Source organism: Dipodomys ordii, unplaced genomic scaffold (genome assembly GCF_000151885.1).
Source record: "Dipodomys ordii isolate 6190 unplaced genomic scaffold, Dord_2.0 Scaffold10, whole genome shotgun sequence".
Taxonomy (NCBI): Eukaryota; Metazoa; Chordata; class Mammalia; order Rodentia; family Heteromyidae; genus Dipodomys; species Dipodomys ordii.
In genome coordinates, this window is record NW_012267226.1 from 11,970,790 (window position 1) to 11,991,591 (window position 20,802).

The 20,802-nt window shown below is 37.6% G+C and overlaps 2 protein-coding genes across 2 annotated transcripts in view; one reads left to right on the top strand and one right to left on the bottom strand.

Annotated features, from left to right (window-relative positions):
- Positions 1-12,315, bottom strand: part of Pdgfd (platelet derived growth factor D) — an 82,955-nt gene extending 70,640 nt beyond the window's left edge. The window contains exons 1-2 of the mRNA XM_013009472.1: positions 12,242-12,315; positions 9,189-9,343 (exon numbers count right to left, since the gene is read on the bottom strand). Coding sequence (XP_012864926.1) covers positions 9,189-9,343; positions 12,242-12,315 — 229 coding nt within the window. The remainder of the gene's footprint in view (positions 1-9,188; positions 9,344-12,241) is intronic.
- A 3,918-nt stretch (positions 12,316-16,233) lies between these two features.
- Positions 16,234-17,430, top strand: Ddi1 (DNA-damage inducible 1 homolog 1 (S. cerevisiae)). The gene has a single exon (XM_013009653.1). The coding sequence runs from the start codon at positions 16,234-16,236 to the stop codon at positions 17,428-17,430; it is 1,197 nt and encodes a 398-aa protein (XP_012865107.1).
- The last annotated feature ends 3,372 nt before the right edge of the window (positions 17,431-20,802 follow it).

The following is a 20,802-nucleotide window of genomic DNA, read 5'->3' on the forward strand; positions in this document are numbered from 1 at the left end:
GGGTTTTCCCTGTGAACAATGGCTTGAGAAGTTTATCTAGAAAATGATACAGTGAATGCTTGCGTGCTGTTATCTATAGGATGATTTTATTAAAATGGTCAAACACATTGTTTAGGAAAATATTTCTCACCAATTGGAAAATTATTACCTCACATAACTATCCACCTAGCATATTCATTTGTATTGGAGATGCTAGGGAGTAATTAAGTCTTCGAATTTAGACTCAATGCACTTCATAATATGCTTCTTTTTTGTAAACTAAACACTTCTCTCTGAGGGTGGTTATATGTAAGAGATAAAAAGAACTTTCTTCAAAAGTTTAATAGAAAAGTAGGAGAAGAAATGATAGCACAGAATATTAAATTCCTGAGAGAAAAGTTTATGTCTTGTTTATGTAATGCCAGTCTTTTGCCAGTTTAACTGAAAAGCAGAAAGAAGAAAGCAAAGTAACAAAAGACAACTTAATAAAAAATAAAGTTGTAAAAGGCCTCAGACAGTTATTTTGAAGAAACTCAATTCCACTGTAGCCAGTGGGCATGACATTTGTGCAAACACAAATTTAATATGAACATTAAAGAATTATTTTTGAGAGTTCCATCAAAATGATCCTGCTTGATGTCTGGTTTAGATATTCTCAAATTCTCAAATGACTATCTTTTATATGAGTTATCTCTATCCAGTAATCTATGAGTTCTATCATGACCAGGCCCCACCACACTTTAAAAAGCTGTGATGCCATAGAATTATACATTCCAGGTTATGAAAGAAAAGAAATGTCCACTTAGATTAATATTTCCAGCAAAGTTATCCTGCATAATTTAAAGAGAAATAAAAACCTTCTATGATAAATGGAAATGAAAGAATTCATGATATCAAACCAATACAGCAGAAGACAGTTAAAAGAATCCTATATACACAGAAGAGGAAGAGAAATGCAACGAAGAAATTCAGAAAAAAAAACCACCAGATGGGATTAATAAATACAGATTTGAAAAGAAATAAACAAAACAACCCATCACAATGAGAGGAAATACTACATGCTTTCAAATACATCTTTCAATATTAACATTGAATTTTAATGTTCTTAATTCTCAAACCAAAAGACAGAAAGTGGCATTTAGATTAAAAATCAATACGTGACCAGCTGTTGTTTATTAAAAATGCATTTCATTCAGGCGTGGATGATTCTCACCTTTAATCCTACCTACTAGGGAGGCTGAGTTCTGAGGACAAGAAAGTCTGTGAGACTCTTAGCTCCAATTAATCACCAAAAAGCTGGAGGTGAAGCTGTGGCTCAACAGGTAGAGTGCCTGCCTTGAGCACCCAGGCACAATGCTCAGGCACTGAGTTCAAGCCCAGGATTGGCAAAAAAAAAAAAAGAAAAAAGATTTCCTTGACAATGTCAAACATTGGCTGTTGGGGATGAAAGAAGGATGGGAAATATTTTCTAAGCATATGGACCCCAAAAGCTACACTCAGATGTGATTAAACATACTTCAAATTAAAATTAGTAAAACTTACAAGCCTATTTCATATTAAAGATAACAATGTGTTAACAGAAAAGAACAGTTGTTAACGTAAGTACACCAAATATTGGCACATTCAATTTCATTAAACAAGCACTACTGGACTTACAAGCACAGATAGATCTCAACACAATAATGGTATGGGATTTCAATGCTCCACTTCAAAAATTAAAAAAAAATAAAAAAGGAAACTTCATAAATTAGCACTATAGATGAACTAAGAGCTGAACAACGTAAATTCTTTTCAGAAGTCCATGGAACTTTTTCTAAAATAGGTCATATTTTAGGACACAAAGCCAGCCCTAGCAAATACAAGAACATTGAAATAATCTCTTGTATTCTATCAAACCACAATAAAAGAAGTAATCGATAACAAATGAAAATACAGAACATAATCAAACACATGAAGACTGAACAATTCATTGTCAAATGACCAGTGGCTCCTCTAAAAAAAATAAGAGGGAGAGATTCTTGGAATCAATTGAAAATGAAAACACACTTTAGAGGAACCTCTAGGATACAGCAAAGGCATTGCTAAGAGGAAAGTTTAGAGCTATGGCTGCCTATGCCAAAAAAGCAGAGGTATCTCAAATAACTAGCCTAATGATGTACCTCAAGCTCCTAGAAAAACAAAAGCAAGCCAAACCCCGAATTAGCAGGTAAAAAGAAATAATCTCAGAGTAGGAGATAAATCAATAAAATGGAAATTAAAAACAATGCAAAAATTACTGAAACAAAAGCTTGTTCTATAAAAAGATAAGTAGGATTGATAAATCTTTAGCAAACTGATTAAAAGAAGGCAAGAAAAGACCCAAATCTATACAATTAGAGATAGACAGGGGGATATCACAAGCAATAAAATACAGGAGAGCATTAGGGAATACCTTAAAAACTTATGTTCAAATAACCTGGAAATGCAGAAGATGGATAAATTTCTAGACATATTTGTCCTATGAAAGTTGAACCAAGAAGACATAAACCACTTAACTAAGTTTATAAGAAGCATGGAGAGTGAAGCAGTAATAAAGACACTCCCAACAAAGCAAAACCTACGACTGTGTGAATTCATAACAGAATTCCATGAGATCATAAATGAAGAATCAATATAAATGTGCCTTGAAGTAGTCCACAAAAATAGAAAGAGAAGAAAACATGCCAAACTCATTCTGTTGCTCTGATAACTAAACCAAATATGAAAATAACAAAAAACAAAAGTGCAGACCATCTCCCTTGATGAATACAGATGCAAATATTCTCAATAGAAAAATAAATTCAAAGTATATCAAAGATCTTAATGTAAGATCTGAAAATTGAAAACTACAATAGGCAAACATAGGAGAAGCACTGGAAAATATAGTCATGGGCAATTATTTGTTGCTCATGAAATAAGAGCAAAACATGGACAAACTATAGTCAATCAAACTAAAAGCTTCTGTACATCAAAAAACAATTATCAGCCAGGTACCTGTGGCTCACGCCTGTAATCCTAGCTACTCAGGAAGCTGAGATCTGAGGATTGTGGTTCAAAACCAGCCCAAGCAGGAAAGTCTGTGAGACTCTTAACCACCAAAACCCGTAATGGCTATGTAGCTTATGTGGTAGAGCACTCGCCTTGAGCTGAAGAGCTCATGGACAGCGCCCAAGCCCAGAGTTCAAGCCCCATAACTAACAGAAAAAACATTACCAGGATAAAGTCACATATAATGGGAAAAACTCTATTAGCCATTCACCAAATAAAGTATATCTAGAAAACATGAAGAGCTCAAAAAAATTAAACAGCTACCATCTACCATGAAGGAAATACAAATCAAAACTGCCCCGAGGTTCCCAGTTACAATAGTTATCAAGAAAACAAGTTGGGCTGGGCTGTAGCTCAGTGGCAAAAGGCTTGCCAAGCAAGTGCAAGGTCCTGGGTTTGAAAGACAAAGAAGGAAACAACAGCAAGGGATGGTGAGGTTGTGGGAAAAAGGAATGCTGTACCATTGTTGGTAGAAATGTTCAAGTGCAACTACTATGGAAATTAGGTACAGATATTCATTAAAACCTAAAAACAGACCTACCTTATGACCCTGCCATACCATTCATGGACATATACCTGAAAGATTAAAAACAAAATACAAGAGAGATATCATGAAATCCTTGTTTATCCAGCTCCATTCATAATAGGTAAGCTGTAGCATTCATGTAGGTGCCTATCAGCCATTAAATGGGTAAATAAAATGTAATACACACACATACACTCACACACAAACACTCACATACACACACTATGGAGTATTATTCAGCCACAAATCAGAGTGAAATTATGTTATCTGCAAGAAAATGTATGGAACTGGTTATCATATTGAGATGAAAAGCCAGGCTCAAGAGGCAATATATGATCTGTTGTTCCCTCATATGCAGAACATAGACTTAAAATGATGATGGTGATAATTAGTAAGGATATAATAATCAAATAATAAATAATGGAACAACAGTATAAAAGGAGAACTATCTAGAGGTAGAACAGCAGGTGGGAAGAAACATAGGGTACTGGGGGAATTAAGAAGGCAGAGCACTTAATAGACAAAGAAATATATTAAGATACAGTAAGAAAACCCACCAAAGGCTACTTGAAAAAAGCAGAGGAGAAAGGTGGAGAGTTAGGGAAAATAACAATAGTGTTTTGAACTTGTTTAAAGGACACTATCTCTCTGTAGAAACACCCTTGTACTATTAATCTATGCTAATTAAGCAAATGGCCCAGAAAGAAATATATTAACAAGACTACAGTAAGAGCAGGAGAATTTGTTATTGTGTTTGAAGTCTGTTCTCAGGTTTATTATAATTGATTATTATTGAGCAACACTTGAAATCAGGTGATTAACTACCCACATGTTCTCAACTTATGCAAATATCTGAGACTAGAAATCTGAGGAAGCTTAGTTCTCTACTTTGCAAATGCATCTACTATTATGATTGTTGTTGATTTCATATTATTATTATCATTCACCTTTCCAATGACTTTTGTACTCTCCTTCAACAAATAAAGTATTGTATAGAAGAGTATCCTAGGATGAAAAACAGTAAGTGGTGAGACATGCTGTAGTGTATTGTTGAACAGACACAAAAGAAACTTGAAATAGTTGTCGAACAAAAAGAAAGTAGGACAAGAAATCCCTAATTTCAAAATAAATAGGTCAGTTTGTGAAATGGTGCCTAAAATACTCTAAATTGAATTTAATTAGGTAATTTTATATGAATTATCTCCTAACTTAAAAAGTACAAGGTTGTAGTCGCACCATGTGAACTGGTACCAGTAAAAATTAGAATTTAATAATGTTAGTTTAAAGATCAGCATGAAAACTGATTTGACATTTTTCTTCCTCAGTGTTTGCTAAGACTCTGAAGCTTGCAATCAGTGAACTAAATTCCTTTTGTGACTACTAAATGGGACAATCTTCGTTTACCATGTTACTTGCAGCATTGTTTGCATAACCAAGATATGGAATTGTCGAAGGACGAATGGATCTAGAAAATGTGGTATATATACACACATTGGAATTCTACATGTCCATCAGAAAGAATGATATTGTACCATTTGCAAGAAAATGGAAAGACTTGGAAAAAATTATATTAAACCAAGTAAGCCAGACCCAAGGAAACATAGGATGCATGGTTTTCCTCATTTGTTGTAACTAGAGTGTGTCTATAAATCTACAAGTAAACACACTGGGTGGCAAAAGACAAAAAAAAATCCCTTGGACAATCATAAATTATACAGGGCTGTAGGCATTCAAACAGTGAGCCAAAGGAGGATATTCATAGGAAAAAATCACCAAAGCTCAACAGCTATGTGTATCTGATCATATAAAATAAAGTTTATTGAAATGAACTCCAAGAAATGGAAGCAATTTTTTTTGTTACTTTGCTGTTTGTTTTTGTTTTTTTCTCCCTTGTTGTTTTTGTCTTCTGTGCCTTTTGTCTTGTATGTAAGTATACTGTTTGGGAGAAGGATGGGGGAAGCACAGAAATGGTAGAACAAAGGGTGAACAAATGCAGTAGTGACCCTCATTAAACACTATGTTGAAAATGAACTCTATAACTTGGGAAGGAGAGTCAGGAGGGAAAAACTGAAAGAAAGTGTGGGAAAGGGTAATAGTATTCAAAAAGAAATATACTCATTACTTACGAAATTGTAACCTTTCTGTACATTACCTATATAATGATAATTAAAAAAAAGAATTTTTGGATTGCAACTAATATATTCCCTGCAAAAACTAGTTTTCCAATAGCTCACATTAACTTTCTCCAAACAGCATTTACCAGTGCTCAATCTATGGCCTACTTTTAGGCAACTCAAGTTGAACAAACACATGCCATTCATCTAGAATCCTCCATTTTTGCTACCAATTTTATGTTTGAACTACAGAGTCCAAAATCTCCATAGAAGCACATTCTTTCTCCATTGATCAATTCTTGAAGGGGAACTGTCAAGAACTACTTGCTACCTAAGTCTTACCACAATTCTGCACCGAGGGGCCTTTCCATTTATCTGCACAGCACTCTATGTTTAATCAACCCACTGATCTTGTAGGGTAATTTTGGCAGTCAAGGAAGAGAACCAAGCTGAAAAGTGACTTAAGCCACATGGAAAAACATGTACCACAAGAAGTCAGAGATAGACAATTCTGGGGTTGGTTCATGCCAGACACTGCCAGGCAAAGGTCTCTGGGTATGTTGGTTGCTGTCTCAAAACCTTCCAACATACTATGTGGTTATAACCACATAGAATGTAAAACATTATGCTTTTTTTTCTCCAAGGTTTAGGGCTTTCTTCTTCCAGATATCCAAACATGAAAACTATAGAACAAGTACTGCCCAAAGGGGAAAAAATATACACAATCCTTAGATTTGGCAACTGTAGCCAAAGTCTGTGGTAGCTCACTGAATAAAATGGCTACAGTTTATGGGTAGCAGGGTCTCTTGGGTAAAATGTTCCACTTCTTATAGTTTGGTATACAATTAAAAATCTGTTCTAACTATGACCTTGAGTGTCTTTTGGAAAAAGGTATAATTAAATAACCCAAATCTCTAGTAAGATAACAGCTGCAAGACAAGCAACAAAAGTGCTTTCTGAGCAGTGTTTTATTTACATCTTTCTGAACTAGAAACATCTTGGCTCTGATGCATGTCAAACAGAATGTCAGCCAGCCTGTCTTTGCAAGGAGCTGCTGATCTCAAAGGCTGCAGTAATTTCTGTTATTGGTTTTATAATTCAAGTGAAGTTTCTCTCTTTCACTGTATTTACCAAATACAGATGCACAGAACCAACCTAGAACTGCTATTTCTATGCAACATTTAAGAACTGTTGGTTTTGTGTGTGTGTGTGTGTGTGCGTGTGTGTGTGTGTGTGTGTGTGTGTGTGTGTGTGTAGGGGTAGAGGGCCATGTTTCCTACTTTTGAATATAAAAGCATATTATTGATTTATTTTTAAGAAACTGCACATCTTTTTCAAAAAAACATATTATGTAACTATTAAGTTTATGTAAGTAGCAGGTACAGACCCATATGTTCAGATTTTTTTCCCTGCCAATAAACTCCAATTGCATCTATTTATTTTCAAGAGGAAGTTACAGTGTGGTTAAAAAGCCAACTGCATCTCATCTGTACTCTTGAATTTTTTATGAAGCATAATTTTCCTGTTATGTCTAAAAGCCAAATTCCAAATGAATTTACCACAACCTGTGTCTCCATCATTAGCTACATTTTAATATATGAACATTGTTCATTTAATTAAAATGGTGTACCAATGTGGGAAACAACGACTTCACATGGACTCTAAACATTCCCCCCAAATCTTTTGCTCTTCACAACCTTTTGTAAACTTAAACCTGTGTGCCATGTGTGTAATGGCTCCAAGGAAAGAAGTCATCTGACTGAAGAGTGGCTTTCTGTCATTCCACCGAGCATTATGGTTCTATAAAATACACATTTGGACATTTATTGTCAACAAGATGTTTTCACATCATACCACAGAAAAAGATGATCGAATGGGAAAAATGAGTTAGTGTGTAAACTAGGGTGAAGGATGAGGGTAAACAGGGTAGAGAAGCATGAAATGGTCAGTATACCTCATGTACATCTATAAAAATGGAACAATGATACCTATGGGGATTTGGTTGGGGAAAGGGATGAAGGAGAGTGATAAGAGAAGGTGAGACTTGATCAAGGTACATTTTATGTACAGGCGGACATTTCAGAGTGAATTCTTCTTGCACAACTATTAAGGCTGGTAAAACATTAATATCTTCAGTTAAATGCTTCAAGAATGCATCTGAAGGTGATATAGTTCAATGAACTCGATACTTTTGTTCTGTGATTTTTGCATTTCTAGTCATTTTGCACATGGTCTGTATGAATGTTTCTTCATGGCATCACAGTACATTGACAGAATTGTGTGCACTAACTCTCTCTAATATTTGCTATGTTCAAAACAAGGAGAAACACAGGACTGTCAAAAATGTGCCTACAAATTATCTATATGCACACATAAGTGTTAAATTTATATAACCCCTATTGAAGTACTGACCACAAGAATTTGTGACCGAGTATAGAATGTGTCTTACCAGCCTTACACGGTACAATTTGCCTTAGGAGCCTAAGTGACTGGTGCTTTAAGTTAAGTCCCTAAATCCGTAGCAGGTGAATTTCTCAGACATAAACAAGATTCCACCACGAGGATATTTTTAAATGTGAGCCTATATAGAAAAGAAATAAAAGTTTTAAAGTGGGAAATGGAACCTAAGTATACACAAAGTACATATCCTTAGGGGGGAGGCTGGGAAGGGATGTGAAGGGTAAACAAAGGAGGAGGCTGCAATGCTTGGTAGGAAATGTACGCATTATCCTGCCCATGTAATTGTAACTCCTCTGTACAGTATGTTCACAAATTAAATTAAATTAAATTAAAAAAGTACATATCCTTAAAAAATCAATTCCAAATTTATTATACATTCTAATTTTATATATGTATACTTATATGTACAATTATACTAATATTGCCCATCTATGGCAAAGGTTGAATTGTGAAACATGTAGAGTTAGGAAACCTTGATCCAAGAACCAAGATTTTTGATAAGATGGTGGAAGGTGCAAATCCACTGTGATGGTCAGTAAACATTTACATGCATTATTTGAAATTCTAGAAGAAATTATTTAAGAAAACCAAACACAATACAATGTAACTCCCTCCACTCTGCCAAATAGCATAAGGAATTCTTATTCTTCCTCAGAAGTGGATCTGAGAGAGGGATATGGATGTAGCTTGCCTTTCTCTGGTATTGAGACAAAAGTAAGACTTGAGAGCTGTCCCTGGAGTGTGGTATGGAACAACCAGTGACTGAGGATGTCTGAGAGAACTCCCTAGGGTGCTGAAACCAAGACACAAAGACAGCCCCTCCCCCACAGCCCTCCCGAGGAAGAGATGAGAAGTTGTCAGCATTTATAGAACATAAATGTGGGCCACGAGAGATTTGGCCCAGCAGAGCTGTAGTGTCTGCTCACAAAGTTGAAGTGCTGTTCATTCACTGGTACGGTCTCCCAGACAATGGAGAACAGCAGTCAAGTCTATTAAATTGGTTTTTCTATTCTTCCCTTTCCTCTTGGACTTGCTCCTATCACCTGATAGCAGCAGGGCGGCTCCCATACGCTCTGTGTGCATAGACAGCATGTGATGAGGTGGCGGTAAGTGGAGTTGTGTTCCTGATTTTCCTGCTATTGCTTTGCTTTTTCCATAATCCTTGCCAATATGAAAGAAGTCTGCTCGGTGGCTATGCCTTCAAAGGGTCAGAGACTAAAAGTCTCAGAAGTATGGCTCATATTGATACACACACACACACACACACACACACACACACCAGTATGAACCATACATATACATATACATATATGCATTGGGAAAGGCAGAAAAATATTTGAAATTCTCTTCAGATTTTTTTAACTGACTCATTTATAGACTATCTGTCATTTTAAAGTAAGTTATGCCTTAATATACACAGTTTAAGTATATACAAATTGAGTTTGAGTTTGAAAAATAAATTAATAAGGAATATGATAAAAAAAAAAGATTGAGGTTCCTGTCTAAGAGACTCCAACTGTTTTCTCAGGGTCATAGGACCAGTGACCTTGATCAAAGTCGCAGTTCTCTGAGGGACTGTATAGGTAGATGGCTGCCAGACTATCTAGAGGAAAATCCTACGGCATCCTCATTAAACCACTCATTCCTAAACAGTCTGAGCTCCACTCTCAGTATTGGATGTGCTCATCTCTGTCACTTTCTTCGCAGTGCCGTATGGAATGAGGCTCTTTGTTCTAACAATCATCTGCGGGTGATTGTGACATATCAGCTCCAACAGTAATAGCAGCTCTAATCTGACTTAACAGGAAACACTTTCTCATTGCTGGGAATAAGTCTTCTTACTATGTTCTTTTTCCATTTCTCAATAGCTATAAGCATCTTATTAACAGGGACCTGGCTATTTTCTCTTTAATTTTCAAGAAGACTGCTTCACCACTTTTGAAGGACATGTCATTCTGGTTTTGATTTGGTAAACAAGTCTTGCTACCTACTGTCCAGAGCATCCTGGAAAGCAAAGATGAAGGGTGGAGTGACACCTCTAACAGCACAACTGCATCTACTCCAAGTCACCTAGGAGTTTACAATTTAATCTACATGTTTCATTTAAGATTTGCCAATCCCAGTCTTTCTTCTTATTAATGGTTTTTACCCATAAAAGAAAAATAACTGATTTTGTTAGAGTGCCTTGCTACTTACAAGACTACAAAGTACTGATTGGATCTACAACTAAATCCTATGGAAAATAAATTGTTGTCTCAGCACCATTTCACATAAGAGGATAATGAAACTCAGAGAATTGATGCTTTGTCCAAGGGCATTCAGGACAGAAACAAATGCACAGAATTTAAGCTATACCTTTCTGACTTTAAAGACACAATAGGCTTTATCATTTATCTGTGTCCAGTTTTGGTCAATCTACTGGGGTGTGCTGAGAACACCTTTTCCAGAATATTTTGATAGAATATTGCCATTTTATACAAGGAGAGAATAACACATATTTGTTGCATTTTTCCACTCATCTTTAAAGATTCCTGTATTTTGTTGACTATTTTTTTGGTCACAAGAGCAGATTGGGACTTTTGAAGAATGAATCTCATGTTTTGGGGGTGAGCACTGATTACTACAGAGCCTATTAGATTGAAAGCATAGCATTATGAATCTGTTTTTTTTTCCCCTAAGGGAGCTACCTTATCTCTAGAATGGCTCTAGTTATTTAAGATGAAAAATTCTATTCAATAAAGAAAGATCTTTCCAATAAGAAGCAGGGCAGAAACCTGAGAGACTGATGAATAAATTTGCTACATTTCAATTTCTGCAAATACTCATCACTCCTACTTGATTTGGTCACTGTTTCTTTGTTTTCAAAATGGTTCCCGATAACGTGGATATTCCTGCTTGCTTTAAACTTTCTATAAAAAATAGCTCCTGAGCCCAATTGTAATATCAACTATGCTAACTTTGGTAGAGCTTTACTTTTTGATGTCAATCTAGTACTTGTGTATTTCATGTAGTATAAATAGTAATTTACGATTATGCTTAGAACATCAGGTCCAATGTCTCTTAGCCACAGGCACAGGGACCCACAACAGCTCTGCATTCTGGATAAAAACACTGCTGGGAGTGCCTGAAATAAAATCAAGGCTTTGTTTAAAGTTATAGTGTTGTGAAGGGTTTTTTTTTTAAAGGCATTGCAGAGGCATAAAACTCAAAAACAGTTTTGTTACGGTTGCCTGAGACATTTTGTTCCATTTCATTTATAGTTTGTAAAGAAAAAAATCAATAATGTTATCTTTTTCTCCCTCAATGTCATAAATTGGGTCTCTGATTTTGAAAGCCAGCATACGCGGTGACTCTGATTAGTTCTTTTACTCGGGGGGCTTCAAAGAGAGACATCAATGAATAGGCTTCAGTGAATGATTTTTACCAATCTAAAGTAAACAAGAGCCTGTCATTGGTTAAGCACATGTTCTGAGCTGGGTGAAACAGAATATTCCTAAGTGGAATGGAAAGGATAATGGAACATAGATGGGTAAGAGAGTTCTACATTGAGTGAGAGAGTTCTACATCTCCAAGAACAGAGACAATCCACGAAAACTTTCTACAGCCATTCTAATCACATAAAGGAAACACTGTGGACCTGTGTAAGTTGGATGGTCTAAGCATTCTCTTGATATGTAGACTACTACATTTAATTTTTCTGAGAAAAATAGAAGGTGAATTAACTCATCTTTTAATTATGATCTAAAAAAATGAAACTTTTGTTTATCAAGCTTTGTTTTCCATTTTCACGGTTGGAATATAATTAAATTCTATAGACAGATGGGCTAAAGCCACACTAATTACCACAACAATCAGTTAACTCAGATGCTATTTAGAATAGAGAAAGCTATATAAACAACAATCTGGAAATTTTATCTTTTATGAGACAGTTGTAAAAATATCATCTATCATGCTTATAATTCCTAAAATATCCAAATGACCATGTTCTCGTGGTATAATGAGCTTTTTTTGTTTATTTGAGATCTTTCAATTTACCTCAGTCCTGCCATGAAATGAAAACAAAGAAGATGTATTTCCATATATTACCATACACTACCTATTGAAGCAGAGGTCCACGGCTGGAGGCACAGGGCCCTTCCTGTTTGGGGCAGATGCATGCCATTTCTCCATGTCCTAATGTAACAGAAGGTGAAGTTTGTGGACAACATGAAAACTGATTGCTTTAAGAGACTGTTCTATTATATCATTGAGAATATGTAGCACCCTTAGCATTTTAAATTAACATATGACATCCAGTAAATATTTACATTCATATTGAGTATCCAAAAGGATTTGTAAGGATCCCAGCTAGAGCCTCTTTCTATTTTCCATTAAAATGTTCCCACAGGTTGGAGAATAGCAGAAGCTACAATGGAAGGGCATGGTTAGGAAATCTTCATGTTGCTAAAACAGTGACAGTGAACTGAGAAAAAGCTACCCACATTTCAATTCAGGACCCTACAAAATGTTGCTGTATTTCAATCATTGGAAATAAACATAGCAGACCAATATGAACTAAATTCTCAGGTCAATTATATACATATATTTATATATTTATTTTGCTAGTGTTACTAGGGTGTTTAAACTTCAAAGTCTGGTGATAACAAGCCTTTTCATTTTTAATATATCCATTAATTTAATATATCAATTAAACAACTATATTGAAGTACATACTCATTTATGAATGCTGTGGCACCACTTATTTTATGACTATAAAGAAATAAACATGGAAAATAATTGTTTAACCTAAAAGTGCAATTTGAAAAATTCTGAAAATCTCAAGTGATAGCTTAATTGTATAGTAAGTATTGATCACACTTGAAAAGTGACATGAAGCCATATTTAAAGGAAAGAATCTCAACAGGACAACAAAAATATCTATGCCTAACATGGAATTATTGAATATATTTCATAATGATATTTATTTACATGTTTTTCACAAAATAAACTCCAAATTTATTGTTTCATAAAGCAATAGGCAGCATTTTAAATACCAACTGACTCTAAGTGGGATCAGCAATGATCTTATTCTTTTTTGTTGTTACATTAAGTTTTTAGAATGAGATAAATTATAAAAGGTATTACTGAAGGTTTACTCCACAAAATAACTTTAGAGTTACTTACTTAGCTAGTGTGAAATCACTGCCAACTCTTCTATTTTCTGGGTATTTAGGCTATACAATGAGAATCGATTTTCTAAGTGATAGCCCTGAGACCTTCCAGGAATCTCACTTATCAAAGAAAGATTCAATTATGTTCTCATATTGCACTTACCCAGGAGGGAAAGTCTGGGAATATATTTAAAGAACTCCTCAAGAGAACTTTCCACAACCTTCAGTTACCTAGATTAACCCACCCAGACCATTCCTAACCCCCTTTCATCAATTTCCTGTGCTATAGGGATTAACGGCCTAACACAATGCTTATTTAAGCAATATTTGTAGGTGCTACCAATGGTCCCCTGGTCTATTACATCCTCAGGTAAGTGCTCAATTATAATTGTGAGTTAAGAGAATTATACTTGTGGCATTTGAAATACTAGCAGTGTTGAGGAAATGAAAGAATCAAACAATACACAAAACAGAAGTACGGAACAGCCCCAGGAGACTGTCTGTCTTTTCAGACCTTAGCTGTTTTTCAACAGAGGTTGAAGGCCTGGGTGGAAAGCTTGATCACAGGGTCTGAAGGATTCCTGACAGTTCTGCTATACTATGATTTATAGAGTGATGAGAATAAATTGGCCAGATCCTGAGGAGTTTTGATTTCCAGCATGTGCTCATAGTAAAAAAAAAAAACAAGTAAAATAGTAAAATGTACATAAACATAAACTGCCACAAAAATAGAGAAATAATTACAGAAAGATAAAAAGTATCACATGAAGTTTGATTATGTTCAGTATTCAGGCAATAGGAATATGGAAAAGAGATGTTTATTTTTCTTAATAAAAGCCCTCAATTTTTGGTTTGCCAGAAAAAAAGCTTATGCCACAAAAATAATTTCATCTCATAGTGAAACAACAAAACAAAAACCCTAGTATTATCTCCCTAACTTAATGTGGTTTTAGGAACAAACTGTGCAAAACTCCTTGGAAAATTAGAGAGAGAAATACTGGGTTCCCAGCTGTTCTTTAGCAGAGTAGTTTGAGTGTGATGTCTGACGTCACAGTTGTTCTCAAACTCAGGAGAAACAATTATTGATCTCTGAGGAAATGATGACTAGGATGCTAAGAACCACAGAAACAACTGTATGACTTAATTGTTCAACCAAAGAATGATTTATATCTCTGTAACTAGTGAAAATAGCTTGAAATAATTATTGCTTGTCTATAGGAAAATTCTGGGCCACATCCCCCATTTTAAATAAAACCTTCAGTACAAACTGGCCTTTCCAAGCTTTAACCATCTTGAGCTTTTGTTTCTAAAACACCACCACACTCAGACATGGCAAACTCCATGTTACATTCTAAGTCCAGTTCTTTCTGGAAGCTTTTTACTGCCCCACAATCCTTACCACCTTCTAATTTCTCCCATGCTGTGCAGCCTGCTAGTGTGGTGCAGTTAAAAAAGTCTCCCCAATGTGTGAGTTTGTGTGCGTGTGTGTGTGTGCATGCACTTTTAACAGATCATAGCACTTTTAACAGCACAAACTGCATTTAACATTAATCACGTCTGAATCCCTAGAACCCACCACATGCTTCGTATGTACTTGACATTCAGATAACATTTCTAACAAAAATAATGGGGATATGGCAACCAGGTGATAATTAAAGCAGTAAGTGAGACATAATTTTTCATTTGAGAAAGACACATGAGAAGCAGGAGTCAGAATAACTGTAGACAGATGCCGTATCCCATCCTCCTCTAGGCAAATGTGCAGCCCTTCCAAGACACTAAACCTAATCCACAATGAAAGCCCCTCTAATTATGGAGGAGGTTCTGGCAGAGAACATTGTTGATCTCTTGGTTCATGACTATCTTTTTGGTTCACATCTGGGAGGAGTCAGTGAGCCAGGAACTGTGGGCTCTGTCCAGATCAATCACTTTATGAAATACAGGAAAAATAATGGGAAGTTAAGGATTTCTCTTTAAGTTAGTTAAATGAAAATAAAAGCCAAAAAAATACCCGCCCGAAATCTCTTCCATTTCTCTTCCTTTCTCATTTCCCCCTTTCCTTTCTTCCCCCAACCCTCGTCTTCCTGTTTCTTAAATTCTTACTCACCATACATAAACTCCTTAGATTCCTAAGCGACATTTTATAAATGGATTCAAACAGCTTTCTTCTTCTTTCTACACCACAACTAAAATTCATATGCAAGTGTTTCCTATTGCATTGAACATTTCATCTTTCTGGCCTTGTCTAGAAAGGTTGTCTTTGAATACACAACTCCATTTACCTGAATGAGTCTCACCACTACTCATCCAGAAAAATTCATCCTCCATTGCACAACTGGTCTCCTCTTTGGAGAAGTATCTTATCAAACAGGGTCTGTACATGTACTTAGCTTCAGCATTGTGCTTATTCTATATACACGTTTATCCTTTCACAGAATGTGAAATACCCAAGGTCTGGCATCAAGTTCAACAAATCTTTCCTAATAAGAACCTAGCATAGCACTTGCCATGGTGGATATAAGCTCTTCTTGTTTCATGAATAAGTAAAAGTACACAGCATACAGCCCCAAAATGAACAAAATGAATTTTGACATGTTGTTGAGGAGGACTTGGATGATATTTTTCAGATCTGGTGTCAAGTGGGTCTTGAATGGCTTGCCTTGGAATCTAACAGTCTGTTTTCATGGGAACAACCTTCTAAGTTCCAACAGCACACATAAAAAAGAGCCTATGACCTCCAAGTTCCATGTGCCCTGTGGCTGGCACTGAGCTGGGAGAAAGCCTCGGGACTGGTGAGCAGCTAAGGCCCTCTGAGATCAACCCTGCAGGACATAACCCCGTGGGGGAGGAACAGCCAGGCTATCAGGAGCAACCAGCCCAGTCAGCCAGTGAACCACACCCATGCTCCCGGCCCACCTGGCTTTCCTGGGCCCCTGCCATGCTGATCACGGTATACTGCGTACGGAGGGACCTCTCTGAGCGAACTTTCTCCCTCCATGTCGCCCCTGACTTTGAGCTCTGCAACTTCCGAGTCCTCTGTGAGATCGAGTCCGGAGTCCCTGCTGAAGAGAGCCAGATCATCTACCTGGAGAGACTCCTTGTGGATGACCACTGCTCCCTGGGCTCCTATGGCCTCAAAGATGGAGACGTTGTCGTATTACTTCAGAAGGATAATATGGGACACCGGCCTCTGGGAAGGGCTCCAAATCACCACCATCACCATCATCATCACATGGAGTTCGGTGGGCTTGCCACACCTGGGCCCTCCACGGCCCGACAGCGGGCGCCATCCGCCCAGCTGTCCCACGGCTTGGCGTCGGGGGAGAAGGTAGGTTCTGCTTCAGGTCTAAACAGCCCTGCCTTGATTCGCAGCATGCTGCTCTCCAATCCCCACGACCTGTCCCTGCTGAAGGAGCGCAACCCCGTCCTGGCAGATGCTCTGCTCAGCGGCAACCTGGACACCTTTGCTCGGGTCTTGAGGGAGCAGCAAAGGGAGATCGCCTTGAGGGAGCAAGAGAGGCTTCGGCTCTACACGGCTGATCCCTTTGATCGGGAAGTTCAGGCCAAAATAGAAGAAGAGATTCGGCAGCAGAATATCGAAGAAAACATGACCATCGCCATGGAGGAGGCCCCCGAGAGCTTTGGACAGGTGGCGATGCTCTACATCCACTGCAAAGTGAACGGGCTCCCTCTGAAGGCATTTGTTGACTCGGGGGCTCAGATGACCATCATGAGCCAGGCGTGTGCTGAGAGATGCAACATCATAAGGTTGATGGACCGACGCTGGGCTGGAGTTGCCAAGGGGGTGGGCATACAGAGGATTATGGGCCGCATTCATCTAGCTCAGATTCAAATAGAAGGCGATTTCTTACAATGTTCTTTCTCTATACTTGAAGAGCAGCCCATGGACATCCTTTTAGGGCTAGATATGCTCAGGAGACATCAGTGTTCCATAGATTTGAAGAAAAATGTGCTGGTGATTGGCACCACTGGCACACAGACTTACTTCCTTCCCGAGGCAGAGGTACCAGTGTGTGGTATGTTAAGTAGTAATGAGGAAGAAGAGTCTTCGCACAAGGAAGTAGCAGAAAAGATTAAACATTCAGTCATGGATTCAGGACGGAAAAAGCACTGAAGCAGGATTACAGATATGTCACCATCAGGTCCCAGGAAATTATTAGACACGAACTCACTGGCAGTGTAATCATTAAACACATCTGTAACAGCTGAGTTCTCAGATGGGTCAGTGTGTAAATCAGATGGTTCTTGTGGGTCCCTTATCCACTCCCATTCAGAAATCACTGACCCTCAATGGGAAGGCTCTGGAGACCCGTGGGTTTCCAGATACCCCATGAGGAGGAAAGCCAGCCTCTTCTGTAAGATTTTAGGGAGGCCCGTCCAAGTAACTGCCACTTTGCAACAACATGGTGAAAGCCACTGCTGCAGACTTTATAAGGTATCCATAGAAAACAGTTTTACGAAAGCACTAACCTATTTGTTAGTTGAGTAAGGATCTTGCTGGGTGACTCAGGACATCCTCAAACTCACTTTCCTGTCTCTGTCTCCTGAGTGCTAGGATTACGAACATGTGCACCATGCCCGGGTAATAGGCTTTATTTTATATGCCTATTTTCACAGATTGTATTTTCTTTGGGATAAGCATGAAAAATGGCGGGGCAATTATAGTCTCAAACTGATTAATACTTACAAATATCTATTTGGGGCAGCATGAGGGTTCATTTCCTCATATTTTAGGTCTTTCTTTCTCCTATAGTCATGCTCACTACAACCCCTCCCTAACGGTCATTTTTTACATAGTTGAGAGTAGTTTTCTCCTCCATTGTTATTCCGTTTCCTGAACTCAAAGAAAATAGTTATAAAACAAGCAGTGAATTAGACTTTCTTAAATTCTGGCACCCTTTGGTAGCTTAGTGATTTTATGAGAGTGGGAGGTGGGGCAGCAGCAATCCCAGACACTCATACCTATTTTGACATTTCAGTTAATGCTTAATACAAAAGTGTTCATTGGCAAAATAAATTTGAAAACTTCATAATAGGAATAGCTATAAGGCCTCATTCAGAAATGTGATCCATTCTGGGAACCGAAATGATGAGTTATAGCCCCCAGTTAAAATACCTAATAAAAATGGTCAAGTGCCTGAGACCATCAGAAACAGGGGAAAAAATCTTTCAGGACAGTAACTCATCAAGACTTTATAAACAACTAGATTCAAAGTTAAGAAAAAGATGCTCTGGTGAATAATGTTGTTAAACAAAGTTGTGCTGGTAGCTTTAGTATGGCCTTGTTTGTGATCGTTCGGGTAAATGCCCAAAAGTGGGATTGCTGGGTCATAGGGCAGCTCTATGTGTAGTCTTTTGAGGAACCTCCATACTGCTTTCCAAAGTGGTTGAACAAGTGTAAATTAACAATGCAGTAGGGTTCCCTTTTGGCCACATCCCCTCCAGCATCTGTTGTTATTAGAGTTCTTGATTACAGCCATTCTAACTGGGGTAAAGTGGAATCTCAATGTTGTTTTGATTTGCTTTTAATAACCAAGATATGGAACCAACCCAGATGCCCCTCAGTAGATGAATGGATCAAGAAAATGTGATATATATATATATATATATATATGTATGTATACATAACGAATTCTATGCCTGCATCAGAAAGAATGATACCGTACCATTTGTTAGGGAATGGAAAGACTTGAAAAAAATTATATTAAGTGAAGTAAGCCAGACCCAAAGAAACATAGGTCCCATGGTTTCCCTTATTTGCAATAACTAGTATATGTCTTGGATATTCTTACCAGACAAGCAGAAAAGGTCAAAAGCTATGTACATAGGCCCATATAAGACAATGCTAAGTGAAATGAATCCCAAGATAGGGACACAAGAAGGTTATATCTTTGTCGCTGTTGTTTTTAATGTACTATGTGATTTTTGGTTTCTTTTGTAGGTTCTTCCCTCATGGTATAACCCCTGTTTATACCATATTTGTGTATATACTGCTTCCTGTATATACATTCTTTCTAATTTGGAAAGGGGAAGGGAAATAACAAAATGTTGAAACATGGATACAGGTTGACCCACTGTAACAAGGAGATGTACAAGACACTATGTTGAAAACGAACTTTACAACTTGGGGCTGGGGAGCAGTTGGGGAGGTGGGGAGGGAAGGTAGGGGGAAAACAAAGGAGGGGGCAACAATGCTCAATAGGTAATGTACTCATTACTTTACTCATGTAACTGTAACTCCTCTGTACAGTATCTTTACAATAAAAAAAATCTTAAAAAAGAAACAGATGCTCTGATCTTAGATCTTTATTACTTAGATGAATCACTGATGAATTGTTTCAAAGCAGGAAACCAGTTTTCAAGTGCTAAAACTACATTATGATCAAGGACATGTTTTAAGTTACTCTAATTCCAAACAATATCCAAAGCCACTTGAGGAATTCCTAAAAACTAACAACAACAAAAAGTCCTCTTTTGAGAGCCAGGTGCTGGTGGCTCATGCCTGTAATCTTAGCTACTCAGAAGGCTAAATTTTGAAGATCAAGGTTCAAAGCCAGCCTAGTCAGGAAAGTCTGTGAGACTCTTATCTTCATAAATTACTCAGAAAAACCCAGAACTGGTGCTGTGACTCAAGTAGTAGAGCACTAGCCTTGAGTACAAAGAGGCTCAGGGACAGAGCCCAGACCCTGAGTTCAAGCCCCAGGACCATTGTGTGTGTGTGTGTGTGTGTGTGTGTGTGTGTGTGTGTGTGTGTGCAGTGGGGAGTCCTCTTTTCTAACCTCTAATTTGTTTTGATTCCTCATGACACTCCCACCCACATTCTAAAGAGAGCCATTTCTTTCAGTCCAGATTCCATTGGTTCACCTTCCGCTTGCCTGGCTGCCTACCTGCCTGCCTGCTTGCTTTCTTTCTTTCTTTCTTTCTTTCTTTCTTCCTTTCTTTCTTTCCTCCCTCCCTTTCTCCCTCCTTCCATCCTTCCTTCTTTCCTTCCTTCCATCCTTCCTTCTTTCTTTATTTTTTTAATTACTGTAAACATGAAGTACAAAGGCATTATAGTTCCATAAGTCAGGTAAAGAGTACATTTCTTTTTGGCAATGTCACCCCCTCCCTCATTCCCTCTCCCCCCCAGTTTTTCCTTCCCATCCCCACCCACAACCTATATAGTTTATTTTCAACACAGTGTCTAGTGAGTACCACTACTGAAGTAGTTCAACCTTTGTCTCACCATTTCTGGGTTCCTCTTCCTTACAGTCATTCTCATATTCACCCTCCCAAGTCTTTTGTACATTTGTTTCAAGGTTGATATACAATAGAGGTGCTGAAATGGCCAAATGGCCAGACTTTTTCCACTACTTTGTTATCTCAATGAGCACTCAAGACAAATGCAAGGAATAAATGGAAAAACATACAGAGGAAAGCTAGGGATAACAAAAGCACCTATGAATATATAGAAATTCTGACTTGGAAAAACTCATGACTGGTTTTT